General features: G+C 43.3%; 1 protein-coding gene across 11 annotated transcripts in view; it reads right to left on the bottom strand.

Annotated features, from left to right (window-relative positions):
• Positions 1-16915, bottom strand: part of DST (dystonin) — a 512241-nt gene that overhangs the window by 119652 nt on the left and 375674 nt on the right. For all 11 annotated transcript variants that reach the window (XM_081519063.1, XM_081519065.1, XM_081519069.1 and 8 more), the window contains 4 exons: positions 16289-16831; positions 12188-12364; positions 6747-6870; positions 299-507 (listed from right to left, as the gene is read on the bottom strand). In XM_081519063.1, coding sequence (XP_081375189.1) covers positions 299-507; positions 6747-6870; positions 12188-12364; positions 16289-16831 — 1053 coding nt within the window. The remainder of the gene's footprint in view (positions 1-298; positions 508-6746; positions 6871-12187; positions 12365-16288; positions 16832-16915) is intronic.

The raw sequence follows: 16915 nt of genomic DNA, 5'->3' as shown, positions 1-16915 counted from the left end.
TAGAGGGTTGTACTTTCTGTCATCTAGAATGATGCTTACAACCCAAGGCCATATGTTGAGGAGGATATATATATATAAACGAGCAAATAATGTTAGACTAACACTTTATATAGAGATTTTATGTCTGCACATGGGGAATCCAAGATATATGAATTTTAGGGATGAAAATGTGTAGTGAGGATGAGTGAAGGCTTTGAGACAGGCAGAGCATGAAAGCATCCACACTTTTTAACTAATCTGAGATGCTCTTTTTTTTTCCACTGAATAGTGGTCTGCTCGCTTGTCTCAAGTCACTTACGATGTTTTTCCTGATGACATCCTGCAGAGCGCTGGAGCTCAGGGGCGCCTGGCTCGGCTCCTGCAGGCAGCGCTCCACCCCCGCCATCCAGAGCAGCATCTCGTCCAGGCCGTCTTGCACGCTCAGTGAGCGGGTCAGCGTCATCTGCAGCCTCTCGTTCCGCTCACTCACAGACGTGGACAGGTCATCGTACCTCCCGACAATGTCATCTAGGCCAAAAGAATCAGGGAACGTCAACCACTAAGAGCTCTCTGCCCCATTCCTTTCCAGAATACGCTAAGGAGAAGCACAAAATCCCCACACTAGAGCTGAAGAAGAAGAAAAGATTTAAGTGGCAAATTCATATCTGCACCATCAGAGCCCCAAGACAACCTGAAAACAGAAAGCAGAGGTCCCAGTGGAAAATAAAAAGCTGGAGATTTCTGACTAGCATATAAGTGTGTATATCATCTGGATTTGAAAAGAGATTTTGGAATGTGTAAACATCTGAATTGTCCCAGAGAAATGAAAGATTTCCAGATAGCCAATCTTTGGAATACATGGTGGTTTCTCAATGTGACATTTCAAATTAGCCACATTTCATAACTATGGGGGGGGGGGGGAAGGGGACAGCCGCACAGAGCTGATTTCAAGGAAAAACATACACTCCTAAGGATTTATTCAGAATTCACCTTTACACATAAAAATTATTTCTATCTCTGTCTCTCTTGCTGTCTCTCATACACACACATCACATTTAGGTTTTGTCATCCTTTGCATCCTAAGCAAAGTATTCAAATACATAGAAGGTGGCAAAGGCAAATGTTAATAGAAAACAGACAACAACGAAAATTCACATAAAATGAAGGAAGTTGAGATTACGCTTCTAAAGTTAACATTGAACTTCTTTGATAAATTTAATAGCAGACAAAAAGGGAAGAAAAAAAACAAAGTTAACAGGCTGACCTATCAGATGAGATTAGTTTCCATTCTGAAGACTTAAGATACTTAAAAAAAAAATCTTTCTGGCTAGTTTTCATTCGTATATAAAGCTCTACATTTTAACATCCTATATTCTATATGGCAGACCAATGAGAAATTCAAAGAACAATGGTTTTTAATGTATTCCCCTCTCCTTTCCTCCCCACAACCTGCCTCTCTGGAAAACAATCATCAAGTATCAATTACTGTCCAATATTCTGAAAAGAATTGTAATGATTTCTGAATGCCATCATCTGATACACTATAGAATGTTTCAATGGAAGAAAATTTTTGACCTGAAACATCTCTATAAAAATGAAACACCTTATATTCTTATGTTTGGCCCATGGAACATATTCCATATAATTTTTGTTTGTTCTAATATTATATCATGAGAAAATAGTTTGACAAGTTTTCACCTAACTGAGAGGTTAGGCTGGGATGAATTAAAGAGTCAGTCTTGCTCCTTTTATGAAAACACTAAGAAGGCCCTGGGAGGGGGTGGGGAAGGGACAGTCTTTGATATGCACCAAGGTGCCCAGGGCAGGCAAGAGCAGGCTCACGTTCACGATTCTGTGCAAGTCACAGAGCAGGTCACCTGAACTGCAGGTCACAATTGGCAGGTGCGCCGTTTCTCACATGGGCACCTCTGTGCTTCGCCGGGGCACCAAGCTGTCTGTTCAGCCATGGCAAGTGATTTCCCAAGCAAAGTCACTATTTTAATAAACTTAGCACACACAACATTGTAAATCAACTATAAGTCAATTAAAAGTTTTTTAAATCAATGCATAGTTTATTTTTGGACTTAGTAATAAAATATTATCACTAAATTCTTAATTTTAGTAACTAAAAATTACTCTAGAAAAACGTACAAACAAAATTTACTTTTAGAATGTTACTTTTCTAAGTGGTTGGTTTTCTTAGAAGTCAACTAGATCTTAGAGAAACTCCTCTATATTGTAAATATACTTTCACTTATTCCTAGAAAACTATGCCAGAGAGAAGTTTTTAGTCTGAAAACAATGTAACATATGTTAAATAACGTAACACATATTTTTAAACAAATGCAAGTGAATTGTGTACACTTAACAATGGGGAAAATGTCAAAATACTTCTTCAAGTCATAGAATTACACATAATACTAGTCTTTTTTCTCCCCCAAGTCCCTGTACCCAACTCCTCTCAGCAGTGGTTACCAAAGTAACCAGCGCCTGGGACAGAGAAGCAACATGTTATAACGTCCACTCATATTTTTATCTTATACTTTAACATATTACATTTTTTTGTGTCTTATAATCATAATGCACATAATATGTTAAGATAGTAACATCTGAAATTTATAAATACACATGCATCTCTGAGTATCTATATATACATGCTGAAAAGTACAGGACAAGGTGTGTGATCAGGAGATTGTGAATGTCTCTAGAGTACAAACTGGTGGTAGCCAAGGGAGCGGGGGTCGGGGAGGGATGGAGTTGGGGGAGGTGGCAGACGTAAGCTTTTGTATACAGGATGGATGCCGCATGGCACAGGGAACTGTGCTCAATATCCTGTGATAAACCACAATGGAAAAGAACATTATAAAAGAATTATATACAGGTACAACTGAATCACTGCTGTACAGCAGAAATTAATACAACACTGCAATTCAACTATACTTCAATTAAAAAAAAAACTGATAAAAAAAAGAAATTACAAGACATCCCTGTTTAAATCCATGAAAGAAATACTGTAACAGAAAAAGTATAAAATTTCATATATTTCTTTCACATTTTCTTGAAACAATGCAGAGGTTATGGTCATTATTACTGACATTTTGCCTCCAGGGTTCTTGCTTCTTTGAATACAAAATCATAAATAAGATGAAACATTTTTCTTGTAAGTTAGAAGAAGCATATTGTATACAGCTGGAAATAAGTCATCTGAAAAAAACTTTTTTTTTTAAAGATTCTGAATGTCTGTAAAAACGAAAAAGGCATCTCTTCTACAGAGTGGTTTTATTTTTTTAATTCATTTTTATTGGAGTACAGTTGATTTGCAATGTTGTGTTACTTTCTGCAGTACAGCAAAGTGTATCAGTTATCCATCCATATACATATATATATATCGGGCCTCCCTGGTGGGTGACTAACACAAACACACACCCCCACTGTTTTTTAGATTCCATTCCCATAAAGGGAATATTAAGTAGACAGAGTGATTTTAGAAGAGCAAAGCTTCATCCTTCTCTTTACCTAAAATTTCAACTCAGAGTTTAATGCCAGCTCTGTTGCGGTGAAAGGTCTGTTAATCATTTGCTGTGTTAGGATTTTTATTTCACACCAGTTCAGTTCAGTCATTCAGTTGTGTCTGACTCTTTGTGGCCCTGTGGACTGCAACATGCCAGGCTTCGCTGTCCATCACCAACTCCCAGAGCTTGCTCAAACTCATGTCCATTGAGTCGGTGATGCCATCCAACCATCTCATCCTCTGTCGTCCCCTTCTCCTCCCACCTTCAATCTTTCCCAGCATCAGGGTCTTTTCAAATGAGTCAGTTCTTTGCATCAGGTGGCCAAAGTATTGGAGTTTCAGCTTCAGCATCAGTCCTTCCAATGAATATTCAGGACTGATCTTCAGGATGGACTTGGTTTGATCTACTTGCAGTCCAAGGGACTCTCAAGAGTCTTCTCCAACACCACAGTTCAAAAGCATCAAGTCTTCTGTGTTCAGCTTTCTTTATGGTCCATCTCTCACATCCACACACGACTACTGGAAAAAGCACAGCTTGGACTAGACGGACCTTTGTCTGTGCTTTTTAATATGCTGTCTAGGTTGGTCATAACTTTTCTTCCAAGGAGCAAGCATCTTTTAATTTCATGGCTGCAGTCACCATCTGCAGTGATTTTGGAGCCCAAGAAAATAAAGTCTGTCACTGTTTCCATTGTTTCCCCATCTATTTACCATGAAGTGATGGGACCAGATGCCATGATCTTAGTTTTCTGAATGTTGAGTTTTTAACCAACATTTTCACTCTCCTCTTTCACTATCATCAAGGGGCTCTTTAGTTCTTCTTCACTTTCTGCCCTAAGGGTGGTGTCATCTGCATATCTGAGGTTATTGATATTTCTCCTGGCAATCTTGATTCCAGCTTGTGCTTCATCCAGCCTAGCATTTCGCATGATGTACTCTGCATATAAGTTAAATAAGCAGGGTGACAATATACAGCCTTGACCTACTCCTTTCCCTATTTAGAACCAGTCTGTTGTTTCATGTCCAGTTCTAACAGCTGCTTCTTGACCTGCATACAGATTTTTCAGGAGGCAGGTCAGGTGGTCTGGTATTCCCATTTTTTGAAGAATTTTCCACCGTTTGTTGTGATCCACACAAAGGCTTTGGTGTAGTCAATAAAGCAAAAGTAGATGTTTTTCTGGAATTCTCTTGGTTTTTCTATGATCCAGCGGATGTTGGCAATCTGATCTCTGGTTCCTCTGCCTTTTCTAAATCCACCTTGAACACCAAGAAATTTTCACACCAAGCATTTCACACCAACAAATACTTAATCATGTCAAACAACACATTAAATACAGGAAAAGCAGCAAAGTCAAAACAAAAAATACAGTAAGACAACAAGCAATGCTAACTGATAATCCACTGTGCATTTAGTTTAAACTAAATACTGTGAGTAGATACCAAGGGTAACGTAACAGCTCTGTTCTCCAGAAAGTCACGATCTAGTGTGAGACGAGGCCCAAGCATCAGTGTAGCTGAGCAGAGTTTCCAGGGTCACGGAAGAGCCCCGTGAGGCCACTCACAGACCCCAGGAGAGGAGAAGCGGGGACATTTCAACCGCTTACCCCCGAGCTCCCACTCTTGACAAGACTTCTCAAGCTTCTGCTCCTGGCTATAGGTTGAAAATCTAGCTCAGCCCAATCCCAACAACCAAAAGAATCTTGTTGGGGTCTACTTTCTCTGAGTATTGCACATTATTTCTTTTTTAATAAACTAAAATATAAAATAAATTTTTAAAAAACTTAAATGTAAGTCTGGATACTCTAAAACTCTAAGAGGCAGAGCACTCCGACATAAATCGCAGCGGTGTCTTTTTGGATCCACCTCCTACAATAACGGAAACAAAAAACAAAAATAAACACATGGGACCTAATTAAACTTTCAAGCTTTTGCACAGCAAAGGAAACCATAAACAAAATGAAGAGACAACCCACAGAATTGGATGAAATATTTGCAAATGAAGCAACTGACAAGGGATTCATCTCCAAAACATACAGTTTATGCAGCTCAATATCAGAAAAACTAGCAACTCAGTCAAAAAATGGGCAGATCTAAACAGACATTCCCCTGAAGAAGACATACAGATGGCCAAAAAGCACATGAAAAGATGCTCAACATCACTAATTACTAGAGAAATATAAATCAAAACTACAGTGAAGTATCACCCCACACTGGTCAGAATGGTCATCACCAAAAAATCCACAAACACTAAAACACTGGCAAGGCTGTGGAGAAAAGGAAATCCTCATACACTGTTGCTGCAGATATAATTTGGTGCAGCCAGTGGGAAGAATAGTTCCTCAAAAAAGCTAAAAATAGAGTTACCGTATGATCCAGCAATCCCATTCCTGAGTATATATCCAGAGAAAACCATAATTCGAAAAGATACAGGCACCCCAATGTACAGAGGAGGACTACTTACATCAGCCAAGACATGGAGACAACCTAAATGTCTATCGACAGAGGAACGGACAAAGAAGATGTGGTATCAATACATACATGCAATGGAATATTACTCAGCCATAAAAAGAACAGGGTAATGCTATTTGCACCAACACGGATGGACCTAGAGATTATCATACTGAGTGAAGTCAGAGAGAGAGTTACAAATATATGATATCATTTATATGTGGAATCTAAAAATATTGATACAAATGAACTTAATCACAAAACAGAAACAGACTCAGACATACAATACAAACTTACGGTTACTAAATGGGAAATGCTGGGGGGAGGGATAAATTAGGAGTTTGGGATCAAGAAAGTAGACACTGCCGTACAGAAAGTACACAGTCACATGGACCTATTGTACAGCCCTGGGAACCCTACTCAGCATTTTAGTAATAACTAACCTATGAGAAAAGAATTTGAAAAAGAATATAGATACATGTATAACTGAATCATTTTGCTGTACCCCTTAAAGTAACAAAATAGTGTTCATCAACTATACTCGAATATAAAATAAAAGTTTGTAAAAAGTGTTGCTATATTTTCTAAATTAAAACTTGAGTATGTTCTTTGCAAACCACACAACCAGTCCCCACTGCCGAGACGCTAATACACCTGCCAAGGAGGGCGTGTCTTCGCTCAGACTGAGAGGAGCCGTTTCCCAGTGAAAGGGACGTAATGTCCTAGCGAGTGATGCCGCCCTGTCTGCTGCGAGACCTTCATTTAGAGCTTACCCACGAGACCGGACCCGAGGACGCTGCACACTTACCCAGTGTTTTCTGGATGTCGTTCTTGGCAGGGAGTAAAGATCCCCTGGAGTCTAACAGCACGTCAGCTGCTTTCTTCAGGTTCTCTACAGCCACCTGCTGACTTGATATCTGTCCCTGCAGAGCCTGGAGGATCAAAGGCCTCAATTACACTCAGTAGGAATGAATAATAGATTTCCAGTATGAAAAAAGGGTGCACAGAAGACAAAGCGAGATCGGACAGAGATTTGCCATCAGCAGAAATGGACACCAGAATTCTGAGAAAGAGGCCAGTTATGAAGGGGCACTAGAAAGCAGCCGCTTGGAATCACTGAGATTTGGTCCTGGAATAAACCCTCAGCATACGCTCATGATCAACAGCCTCATTCCTGATCCTGAAACTCCCCACCCTCAGCCCGCGTCCCCCACAACCACCAGAAAACAAAGACAAACGAGAAACAAACAAGCAACAAAAAACCTCTGGGGCCATTTCAGACTCCAGGTAGGGAGCTAGTTAAGGATTCTCAGCATGTCCTGACTCAATGCTGAGTCCTATTCATTTGCATCAATGAAATGGAAGTTATTTAACATCTAATCAATTTCAAAAAAGCTTGCTGTATTTTATGAAAAATACAAAGATCACACAAGTACAAAGCTTAGCCCCAGGGTCTTGTGGTCTAAGGCAGGAAGTGGTGAGTGCCAAAGGTGCGTAAGAAAGGCTGAGCGGGGAGGACTGGCGGGGGGGCTCCTCCGTGGGGTGGCCCGGGCCGGGCATGGGGAAGGGGCGGCCCTGCACATCCTCCTGGGCTGCACAGTCCCCCAGGTGGGGCCTCCTCCCTCCTTCCCACCCGCAAACCAGGCAGCAAGCCCCGACCATTTCAGCTGCTTCATCTTCTTTTAAACTCGGGCTCTTGCTCTGTATTTCTGAACCACAGGAGGATAACCTCGCACTTAACTGGAACAAGCCTCCCAAGCACACGCGCTGCCTCCAGTCTCCCCCCGATACAGCCCCGTGTGTTTGCTGGAGACGCACACCCGGCTTCACGATTCACCTCTGAACATCTTTCGTGGCTTCCCCATGCTTCAGAATAAAGGGGATACTGGAACTTTCTATCAATGGCCCAAGGAAACCTATTCCTCAGTTCTACCTTCAGTTTCATCTTTATCCACCCCCGGTTCCGGGTGTGTCCCACGACACAGCTGTCCCTCAAAGCTTCCCTCCTCCTGGACCCACGGCTCCAGCATCGCCACGCACTGAGCTTGGCAGGCAGCCCTGAGCTTGGCTCTTACCTTGGACATTCAGCTGGGGGCCCTCCCTGTCTCTTCCCACCCCCGCCTGGAACACCGCCCCTGGGAGCTCCCACAATTGCCCTGTGAATATCACTGCATTGATCTGTCTCTTCTATCAAACTGGAACCTCCGTGTGAACTAGGAATTGATACTATCCAAGTTCCACGGATGGAGGAGCCTGGTAGGCTACAGTCGATGGGGTTGCAAAGAGTCGGACACGACTGAGCGACTTCCCTTTCTTTCTTTCTATAGTTTCCTTTGGAGAAGGAAATGACAACCCACTCCAGTGTTCTTGCCTGGAGAATCCCATGGACGGAGGGGCCTGGTGGGCTGTGGTCTATGGGGTTGCAAAGAGTCGGACACGACTAAGCAACTAACACACACACACACACAAGTTCCATTACTACTGCCTCACCCAGCAATGGCCACACAGCATTGATGGAAGTTTCTGGAATAAATGAGTAAATGAGTAAGTAAATAAACGAAGATATAAGGTGTAAGGTTTTAAAAGCTCCTCCTCTATTTCAGCCTCCAACAACAACAACAAAAAGCAAATGCCTAAAGCCAATGGCAAAAATCTCCTCAATTAATTTTCATATCCAAGAAGCTGTGATAATACACAGGCAGCTTCATGTATGTCCAAAGGTTCGACAAAATAGGACCAGCTTGAGACCTGTAATCTGAGTACCAGATCCTACAGCTGACCCAAGAGACCAAAGAATCTGCATCCAAATGGTCAGTTTGGGAAATTCTCCCACACGTTTAGATGCCATTAACTGTAAGAAATTTTTCAAAACAGGAACTTCACCTAAAATGGACTGAAGTCTAAGCCACACAGACAGCTTATTCACCTCACACAGCTTAATAGGAAATGAAGTAAGTTTAAAGGTACCTCCAAAAAAACATTCTTTAGAATGTGAGTTCCCTAAAGTCAGAGACAGGGTTTTAACACCTTGTGTCTTCACAAAACCTAATAGCTGACCTAGTATATAAATGTCTCCGAATGAATGAATTTATGTAAAAGTGACCATGGTTTTATAAAAATATTCTATACCAACGATGGCCCTATCGACCATCCTAAAACTTAAAAATAGATTACAAAAAAGCGTCTCTTCTTTACCTCTTCTCTTCAAACCATCCATACGTTTTCTCTTCATAATTATGTTCAAGACAGTCAATAGGTTTTAGTTACCTACAAGTTAGGTCCTATCACTTTATGGCAAATAGAACGGGGAAAAATGGAAGCAGTGACAGACTTTATTTTGGGGGGCTCCAAAATCACTGCAGATGGTGATGGCAGCCATGAAATTAAAAGACGCTTGCTCCTTGGAAAAAAAGCTATGACCAACCTAGACAGTGTATTAAAAAGCAGAGACATTATTTTGCTGTCAAAGGTCCATAAAGTCAAAGCTATAGCTTTTCCAGTAGTCACATATGGATGTGAGAATTGGATCATAAAGAAGGCTGAGTCCCTAAGAATTGATGCTTTTGATCTGTAGTGCTGCAGAATACTTCTGAGAGCCCCTCGGACAGCAGATAGTGAAGGACAGGGAAGCCTGGCAGGCTGAAGTCCATGGGGTCACAAAGAGTCGGACATGACATAGTGACTAAACAACAACACGTTATCAGGTTTTAATTTAGCTATGGTAGTAGTTTATAATACTACAAAACTGCAAACTGAAGTATTCAAATGGGTGCCATATATTGTTTTTAATGGACTTTGATTAAATTAAAACATGAAAGAAGCATCTGTGACAGGGAACAATGCAAGATGAAGGCCTTGGTTTCCAGCCTGGACCAGAAAAGAGTGAAGTTTATAAAGCCACGGGCACTTGTCCAGCTCATAAAAATTTCCATACACTCATCACCCTCCCCGAGACCAGAGCGAGCCTGGAAGGTCGATGTCATCCCTGGGACATGGTCCCATGCCTGGCTCCAAACCCAGGCCTCTCCTTGGGTCCCAGGGTCTTGTCTTTCTGTGCCTCATATGGAAATAAAGATCTCATTTTGTCCACTGATTTTGAAAAGCAGCATTCTCGCCCAGTGGTATCAGACTGCTGGCAGCATAGCCAATGGTGATTTGAAAAATAACACTTCTGACAATGTGCTATTGGCCTAAAAGATTTCACGTGAACCCACTGGGTGCCCCAAATTACATTCATCATACAACAGAATATAAGTAGAAGTTAGTATTGGAAACGTAGAAAAGAATGATTATTTTGTAGTAGTCATGTGTCTGTATTATTGTTAAAAGACAAATAATTGCAAGATGTTGTTGGTAAAAGGAAAGAAATGGAGACTCCTTCGTCCTCATAAAAACGCATCCTAGCTACCTGTTGAGATCATCGGTGAGGAAGACATGGCCATGTGCCATTAATCACACATTTAATTTCTAAAATGACGCTGTGGCTTAATTGGAATTCATTCCCCTTGGAGACGTTCCTCTCTTCTTCTGTTTCTTTGGCTGCCTTAAGACTAGAGGAGTCTTCTTCCTCTGTACATACCAAGGAAGTCTTCAGGTTTTAGAATTAATCCACGTTTCTATTTCATTAAAAAGCCATAGCATTCATTTCACTTTTTTTCCTTTAGTTATATTAAAACTACTTTTATACAGGATGTAATCAGTTTGTTAGTACAGATCTAACTAAAAATGTATTATTTCGGTTTGACATAGTTTCCAGTGCTAAAAATACCTAACTTCCTAATTAAATGTAATACCGGCAATCTTAGTAACAGTCAGCTCCTGACATTCCCCATTAAAATAATGGCCTTTATGTCACAACATCTCCTCTGCCAGCATACACTGTCCTTGGACCTGTCCTTTAGCGGGGACTGAAAACTTCATTACGATGGATCTGTTCTCGAGCTTGTGGGCAAGAGAGGGACACACACACGAGCCTCAGGCCCGAGAACCCCCCCTGACGAGGGGAAGCTACATCATGCGGGGCTGGCCCAGCTCGGGACACAGGTAGCGCTGGGCCAGCCCTGCCCGGGAAATCACAGGGCCGGCCCTCCAGCCCCAGGCCCTCCTTCCTGTGACTGCTTGGCTTTAAGCTGCCACACTTTACTCCGGGGGACGACACAGCACCCGTCCTGCCAGAGGACACTGGCCTCACGCAATACCTAATGGTCAGCGAAGTCAGCCGAGGACCTGCTTCTCTCGTTAACAGCACAGTGACTTCTGACTCTGTAACTAACAGATGTCACAAACTCTGAAAGGCGGTGGTCTCGCTGGCACTAACGCTTACTTTCTATCAAGGTGAGAATAATCTATTGCTACCCACCTGCTAAAAGGAAACACAGGAGAGATTTAAGAAATGAAACTTACAAACTCAAATTTTTTTTTCTTCCTTTTTTTCCCCTTTTCTGCCCTCATTGCCTGGCGTGTGCGATACTAGTTTCCTGACCTGCCATTCAACCTGTGCCCCCTGCAGTGGAAGCATGAAATCTTAACCACTGGGCCACCAGGGACCTCCCTCAAAATCAGAATTACTGGTCCCATGAAAGAAGAAGAAAATTTTTCAAAAATTCTCTCCCCTTACCTGAGGATTGGAAAATATACCTGAAATGTAAGAAATGGGCTGGACTCTCTGGGCCACTGGGGGTGTGGCTGAGACCCCACCATTACACAGTCCCCCACCAAACCTGCACATTCAGAAAGGCAGGCAGCTTGTCTGAGAAGCGGGCAAGGTGACAACTGAAGTGTGCACCTCTGTGAATCAGGGGGCAACTCAACAGGAACCCACGTGGAGTGTGACAGAGGGACAGTCCACTGTCCCCCGTCCAGTCGTGAACAGTCATCGAGGCCCCACGAGGGCCCCGGCGTGCAGCAGTGGACAAAACAGACCAAGTGTCTGTCCTGTGGACCTCAGTGCTAATGAAGGAGAAAGATGATGAACAAAATAAGTACGAGTGAAGACCACAGGTGATCCAGGAGGGACGGGTGGGGGATATAAACCACAACAGCAGTGTCAGAGCAGCTAAACCAGAGCAGAAGGAAGAGAAATGAACAGACATCGGAAAACCAAGTCAGGAGTCCCCCGGAGGGACACATGTACCTTCCCAGCCCTTCTCCCCCTGCCCTGGGGCAAGGATCACAGAGGTGGGGGGAAAGGAAGGTTTCCTGTGGGACTACCATGGGGCTAGAGCTCTCCCTCCCTCTTGTTTTTCTTACCTTCATCTCTTCCAGTTGCCTCTGTAGGTTTTTAGGGTCCACGGCAATGGGCTCACATAAGTGTCTGCTGGCTGTGGCCTCGCAGGCCTGGAGCCCAGAGAGAAGCCCGCACGAGGTGTCCTCGTAGTGCTGGTACTTATCCACCAGATCTTTGAGGTTATTCCCAAGGACATTGCACTGAGAAGCAAAGGAAGAGTGGGAATCAACATCTGCTACTACTACATACAATCTTCAGGACCCATGGGCTATGCCCTGTAAGACACCAGACTTCAACCAAAGCGAGCGAAACCTACAGAGCAAAGAGTTTCTCCTTGACATGAAGATGCTGCCTCTAACCAATCAGAAAGTTGCCATAAAACTGAGGAGACAGATTAGATTTATACCAGTTCAAACACACATGCACGGGGCTGAGTCTGAAGCCAGACTGAAGGGCCTAGGTGTCAGTCACCAGAGGGGCTCGTCTCACGGAGTCGACACACCAGCTGCAGAGTGTGCATCGGACAGAGAGATGGTCTCCGTGCTCCATGGATTCCTTCTCTGTGCTGTGCATGACTGATCAACACGAGGAGGGAAGAATCCAGACCAGGAGAGACTGATCAACAAGAGGAGGGAAGGAAGAATCCAGACCAGGAGAAAGACAAGGCCAACAGCCAACGATGCTCCGCAAGCCATGGACGCAGCCTGGTCAGACCATTCAGCTTATACTCTAAACAGGGACATGTTTTCTCTTTTTTACTTCTTTTGCTGTTTTTAAACAAAATTCTCTTACTGGTCCACAAGAAAAATAGAAATGGAAACTGTCTCTTAGCCACTCAGTATTAAAATAATACTGATTAAATATACATGTAAAGCAAACACTTATGAAGCAAATTTTAAGAGATGAAGATTCCCTTCTCAAGTTTGAGGCTGCAAAGTACTCTATAGTTACAGTTTATATTTCAGTTGCTTAGTTGTGTTCGACTGTTTGCCACCTGATGGACCACAGCATGCCAGGCCTCCCTGCCCATCACCAACTCCCAGAGTTGATTCAAACTCATGTCCATTGAGTCGGTGATGCCATCCAACCATCTCATCCTCTGTCGTCCCCTTCTCCTCCCACCTTCAATCTTTCCCAGCATCAGGGGCTTTTCAAGTGAGTCAGTTCTTCGCATTAAGTGGCCAAAGTATTGGAGTTTCAGCTTCAGCATCAGTCCTTCCAATGAATACCCAGGACTGATCTCCTTTAGGATGGACTGGTTGGATCTCCTTGCAGTCCAAGGGACTCCTAAGAATTTTCTCCAACACCACAGTTCAAAAGCATCAATTCTTCGGCACTCAACTTTCTTTATGGTCCAACTCTCTCATCCATACATGACTACTGAAAATACCATAGCTTTGACTAGACGGACCTTTGTTGCCAAAGTAATGTCTCTGCTTTTTAATATGCTGTCTAGGTTGGTCATAACTTTTCTTCCAAGGAGCAAGCATCTTTTAATTTCATGGCTGCAGTCACCATTGGCAGTGATGTTGGAGCCCCCCAAAATAAAGTCTGACACTGTTTCCATTAATTCCCCATCTATTTGCCATGAAGTGATGGGACCAGATGCCATGATTTTAGTTTTCTGAATGTTGAGTTTTAAGCCAACTTTTTCACTCTCCTCTTTTACTTTCATCAAGAGCCTCTTTAGTTCTTCTTCGCTTTTTGCCATAAAGGTGGTGTCATCTGCATATTTGAGGTTATTGATATTTCTCCCGGCAATCCTGATTCCAGCTTATGCTTCCTTCATCCCAGCATTTCGCATGATGTACTCCGTATATAAGTTAAATAAGCAGGGTAATAATATACAGCCTTGACGTACTTCTTTTCCTATTTGGAACCAGTCTGTTCTTCTATGTCCAGTTCTAACTGTTGCTTCCTGACCTGCATACAGGTTTCTCAGGAGGCAGGTCAAGTGGTCTGGTATTCCCATCTCTTTCAGAATTTTCCACAGTTTGTTGTGATCCACACAGTCAAAAGCTTTGGCATAGTCAATAAAGCAGAAGTAGATGTTTTCCTGGAACTCTCTTGCTTTTTCTATGATCCAATGGCTGTTGGCAATTTGATCTCTGGTTCCTTTGCCTTTTCTAAATCCAGCTTGAACATCTGGAAGTTCACGGTTCACATACTGTTGAAGCCTGGTTTGAAGAATTTTGAGCATTACTTTGCCAGAGTGTGAGATGAATGCAATTGTGCGGTAGTTTGAGCATTCTTTGGCATTGCCTTTCTTTGGGATTGCAACGAAAACTGACCTTTTCCAGTCTTGTAGCCACTGCTGAGTTTTCCAAATTTGCTGGCATACTGAGTACAGCGCTTTCACAGCATCATCTTTTAGGATTTGAAATGGCTCAACTGGAATTACATCACCTCCACTAGCTTTGTTCGTAGTGACGCTTCCTAAGGCCCACTTTACTTTGCATTCTAGGATGTCTGTCTCTAGGTGAGTGATCACACCATCGTGATTATCTGGGTCGTGAAGATCTTTTTTGTATAGTTCTGTGTATTCTTGCCACCTCTTCTTAATATCTTCTGCTTCTGTTAGGTCCATACTATTTCTGTCCTTTTTTGTGCCCATCTTTGCATGAAATGTTCCCTTGGTATCTCTAATTTTCTTGAAGAGATCTCTAGTCTTTCCCATTCTATTGTTTTCCTCTATTTCTTTGCATTGATCACTGAGGAAGCCTTTCTTATCTCTCCTTGCTATTCTTTGGAACTCTGCATTCAAATAGGTGTATCTTTCCTTTTCACCTTTACCAAAGTTCTCCGCTTAGATCCAAAATACACACACCACCTGCTGGTCAAAATGGGTAGTACAAAGTTTTATAGTCAGGGCTGCCTGGAAACCACACTACATGAACTAAATAAATAACTTTACATTCTTAATCTTTAAATACATATTGCAGAAGTAATGCAGATGAATAAGACTGATGGAAGCAAGATGAAAATGCCTTATTTTCCCTGCTTCAGTTTTCAGATTTCTTGCTTCTAACTCCAAAACTAAAGTTAACAGGACAGAGTGAAAACTATAGGTACAGATTAAAAAGTTAAAAATGAAATAACCTTACTGCACAGAAAAGGAAATCATAAACAAACCAAAGTGAAAAAGGATGGAATCGGAGAAAATATTTGCAAATGATGAAACCAACAAGGGCTTAAATTCTAAAATATACAAACTGCTCATACAACTCAATAACAAAACAAAAAACCAACTGAAAAATGGGCAGAACTAAATAGACATTTATCCAAAGAAGACATACAGATGGCCAAGAGGCACATGAGAAGATGCTCAACATCACTAAATGTTAAGAGAAATGCAAATCAATTATTACGAGGTTACCACCTGACACCAGTCATAATGGCCATCATCAAAGAGTCTACAAATAATAAATGCTGGAGAGGGTGTGGCGAAAACAACACCCTCCTACACTGTTGGTGGGAATGTAAACTGGTGCAGCCACTATGGAGAACAACAGGAAGTTGCCTCAAAAAACTAAAAATAGAGCTACCATCCCATTTGACAATACCACTCCTGGGCCTATATCCGGACAAGCACTCTAACCGCTGTGTTCATAGCAGTGCTATTCACAACAGCCAAGGCGTGGAAACAACCTAAGTGTCCATCGACAGACGACTGGATGAAGAAGATGTGGTGCATATATACAATGGAATATTACTCAGCCTGAGAAAGAATGCAGTAAGGCCACCTACAGCAGCATGGACGGACCTAGAGGTGAGCAGGGAAGGAAGTCAGAAAGACAAATACCATATGATATCACTTGTATGTGGAATCTAAAATATGACACAGTTGCCTGAGAAACAAAAGCAGAGTCACAGACATAGAGAACAGACCAGTGGCTACCCAGGGGGAGGGAAAGGTTAGGAGTCTGGGATGAGCAGAGGTGAGCTATCTTAAATAGAGAGGATAAACATAGGACTGGGAACTATATTCAATATCTGCGATGAGCGCTGATGGAAAGAATATCAGAGAGAATATGCACGTGTACAATTGAGTCCCTTTGCTGTACGGCAGAAATTAACACGACATTGCAAATCAACTAGACATCAATTTTAAAAACCGCACTTACCTTTGTGTAGAGGGACCTGAAGCGGTCCGTGGCGCGGTCCAGGCGGCCCTGCACTTCTCTGTGGGCAGCAGAGGTGTCCACCTGGTCAGCCCGGCCGCCTCCCTCTCTCCCGCTGCAAGCCTTGGCTGCCTCCAGCACTCTGTTGCCAGAGATGGTGATGTACCTCAGGTCCCCTTTGTGCGAAATAACGTCTTCTGAGAAGCTCTTCTGCCGCTTGAGCTTGGCCGCCAGCCCGCTGAGGTCGTCCGCGCCGGCCTCCAGGTTCTGCAGGTCCTGCTCCGCCTGCTGCAGCCACTGCTCAAACTCGCCGCAGTCGGCGTCGAACTTCTGCAGCTCCTCCTGCAGGGAGCGCGTCCTGCGCACGGCCGTCTCCGATGCGGCCAGCGCGCTTTCGAAGTGTGTCTTCAGCTCGGTCACGTTCCTCTGCAGCTTCTCCTTCTCCTCCGGGCACAGGTGGTGGCCCTGCGTCTCCAGCAAGGCCTGGGCCGCCTGCGTGGCCGCGAGGACCGCCTGGTGCTGGGCCGCGAGCTCCGCGTGCTGCGCCTGTGCGAAAGGGGGCCGGGGTCAGGGCGCGGGGCCGGGGTAAGGGCGCGGGGCGGGGGTCAGGGCACGGGGCCGGGTCAGGGC

Source organism: Giraffa tippelskirchi, chromosome 8 (genome assembly GCF_054371585.1).
Source record: "Giraffa tippelskirchi isolate mGirTip1 chromosome 8, T2T-mGirTip1v1.2.pri, whole genome shotgun sequence".
NCBI classification, from domain to species: domain Eukaryota; kingdom Metazoa; phylum Chordata; class Mammalia; order Artiodactyla; family Giraffidae; genus Giraffa; species Giraffa tippelskirchi.
This window is presented reverse-complemented; position numbering and strand designations above follow the sequence as displayed.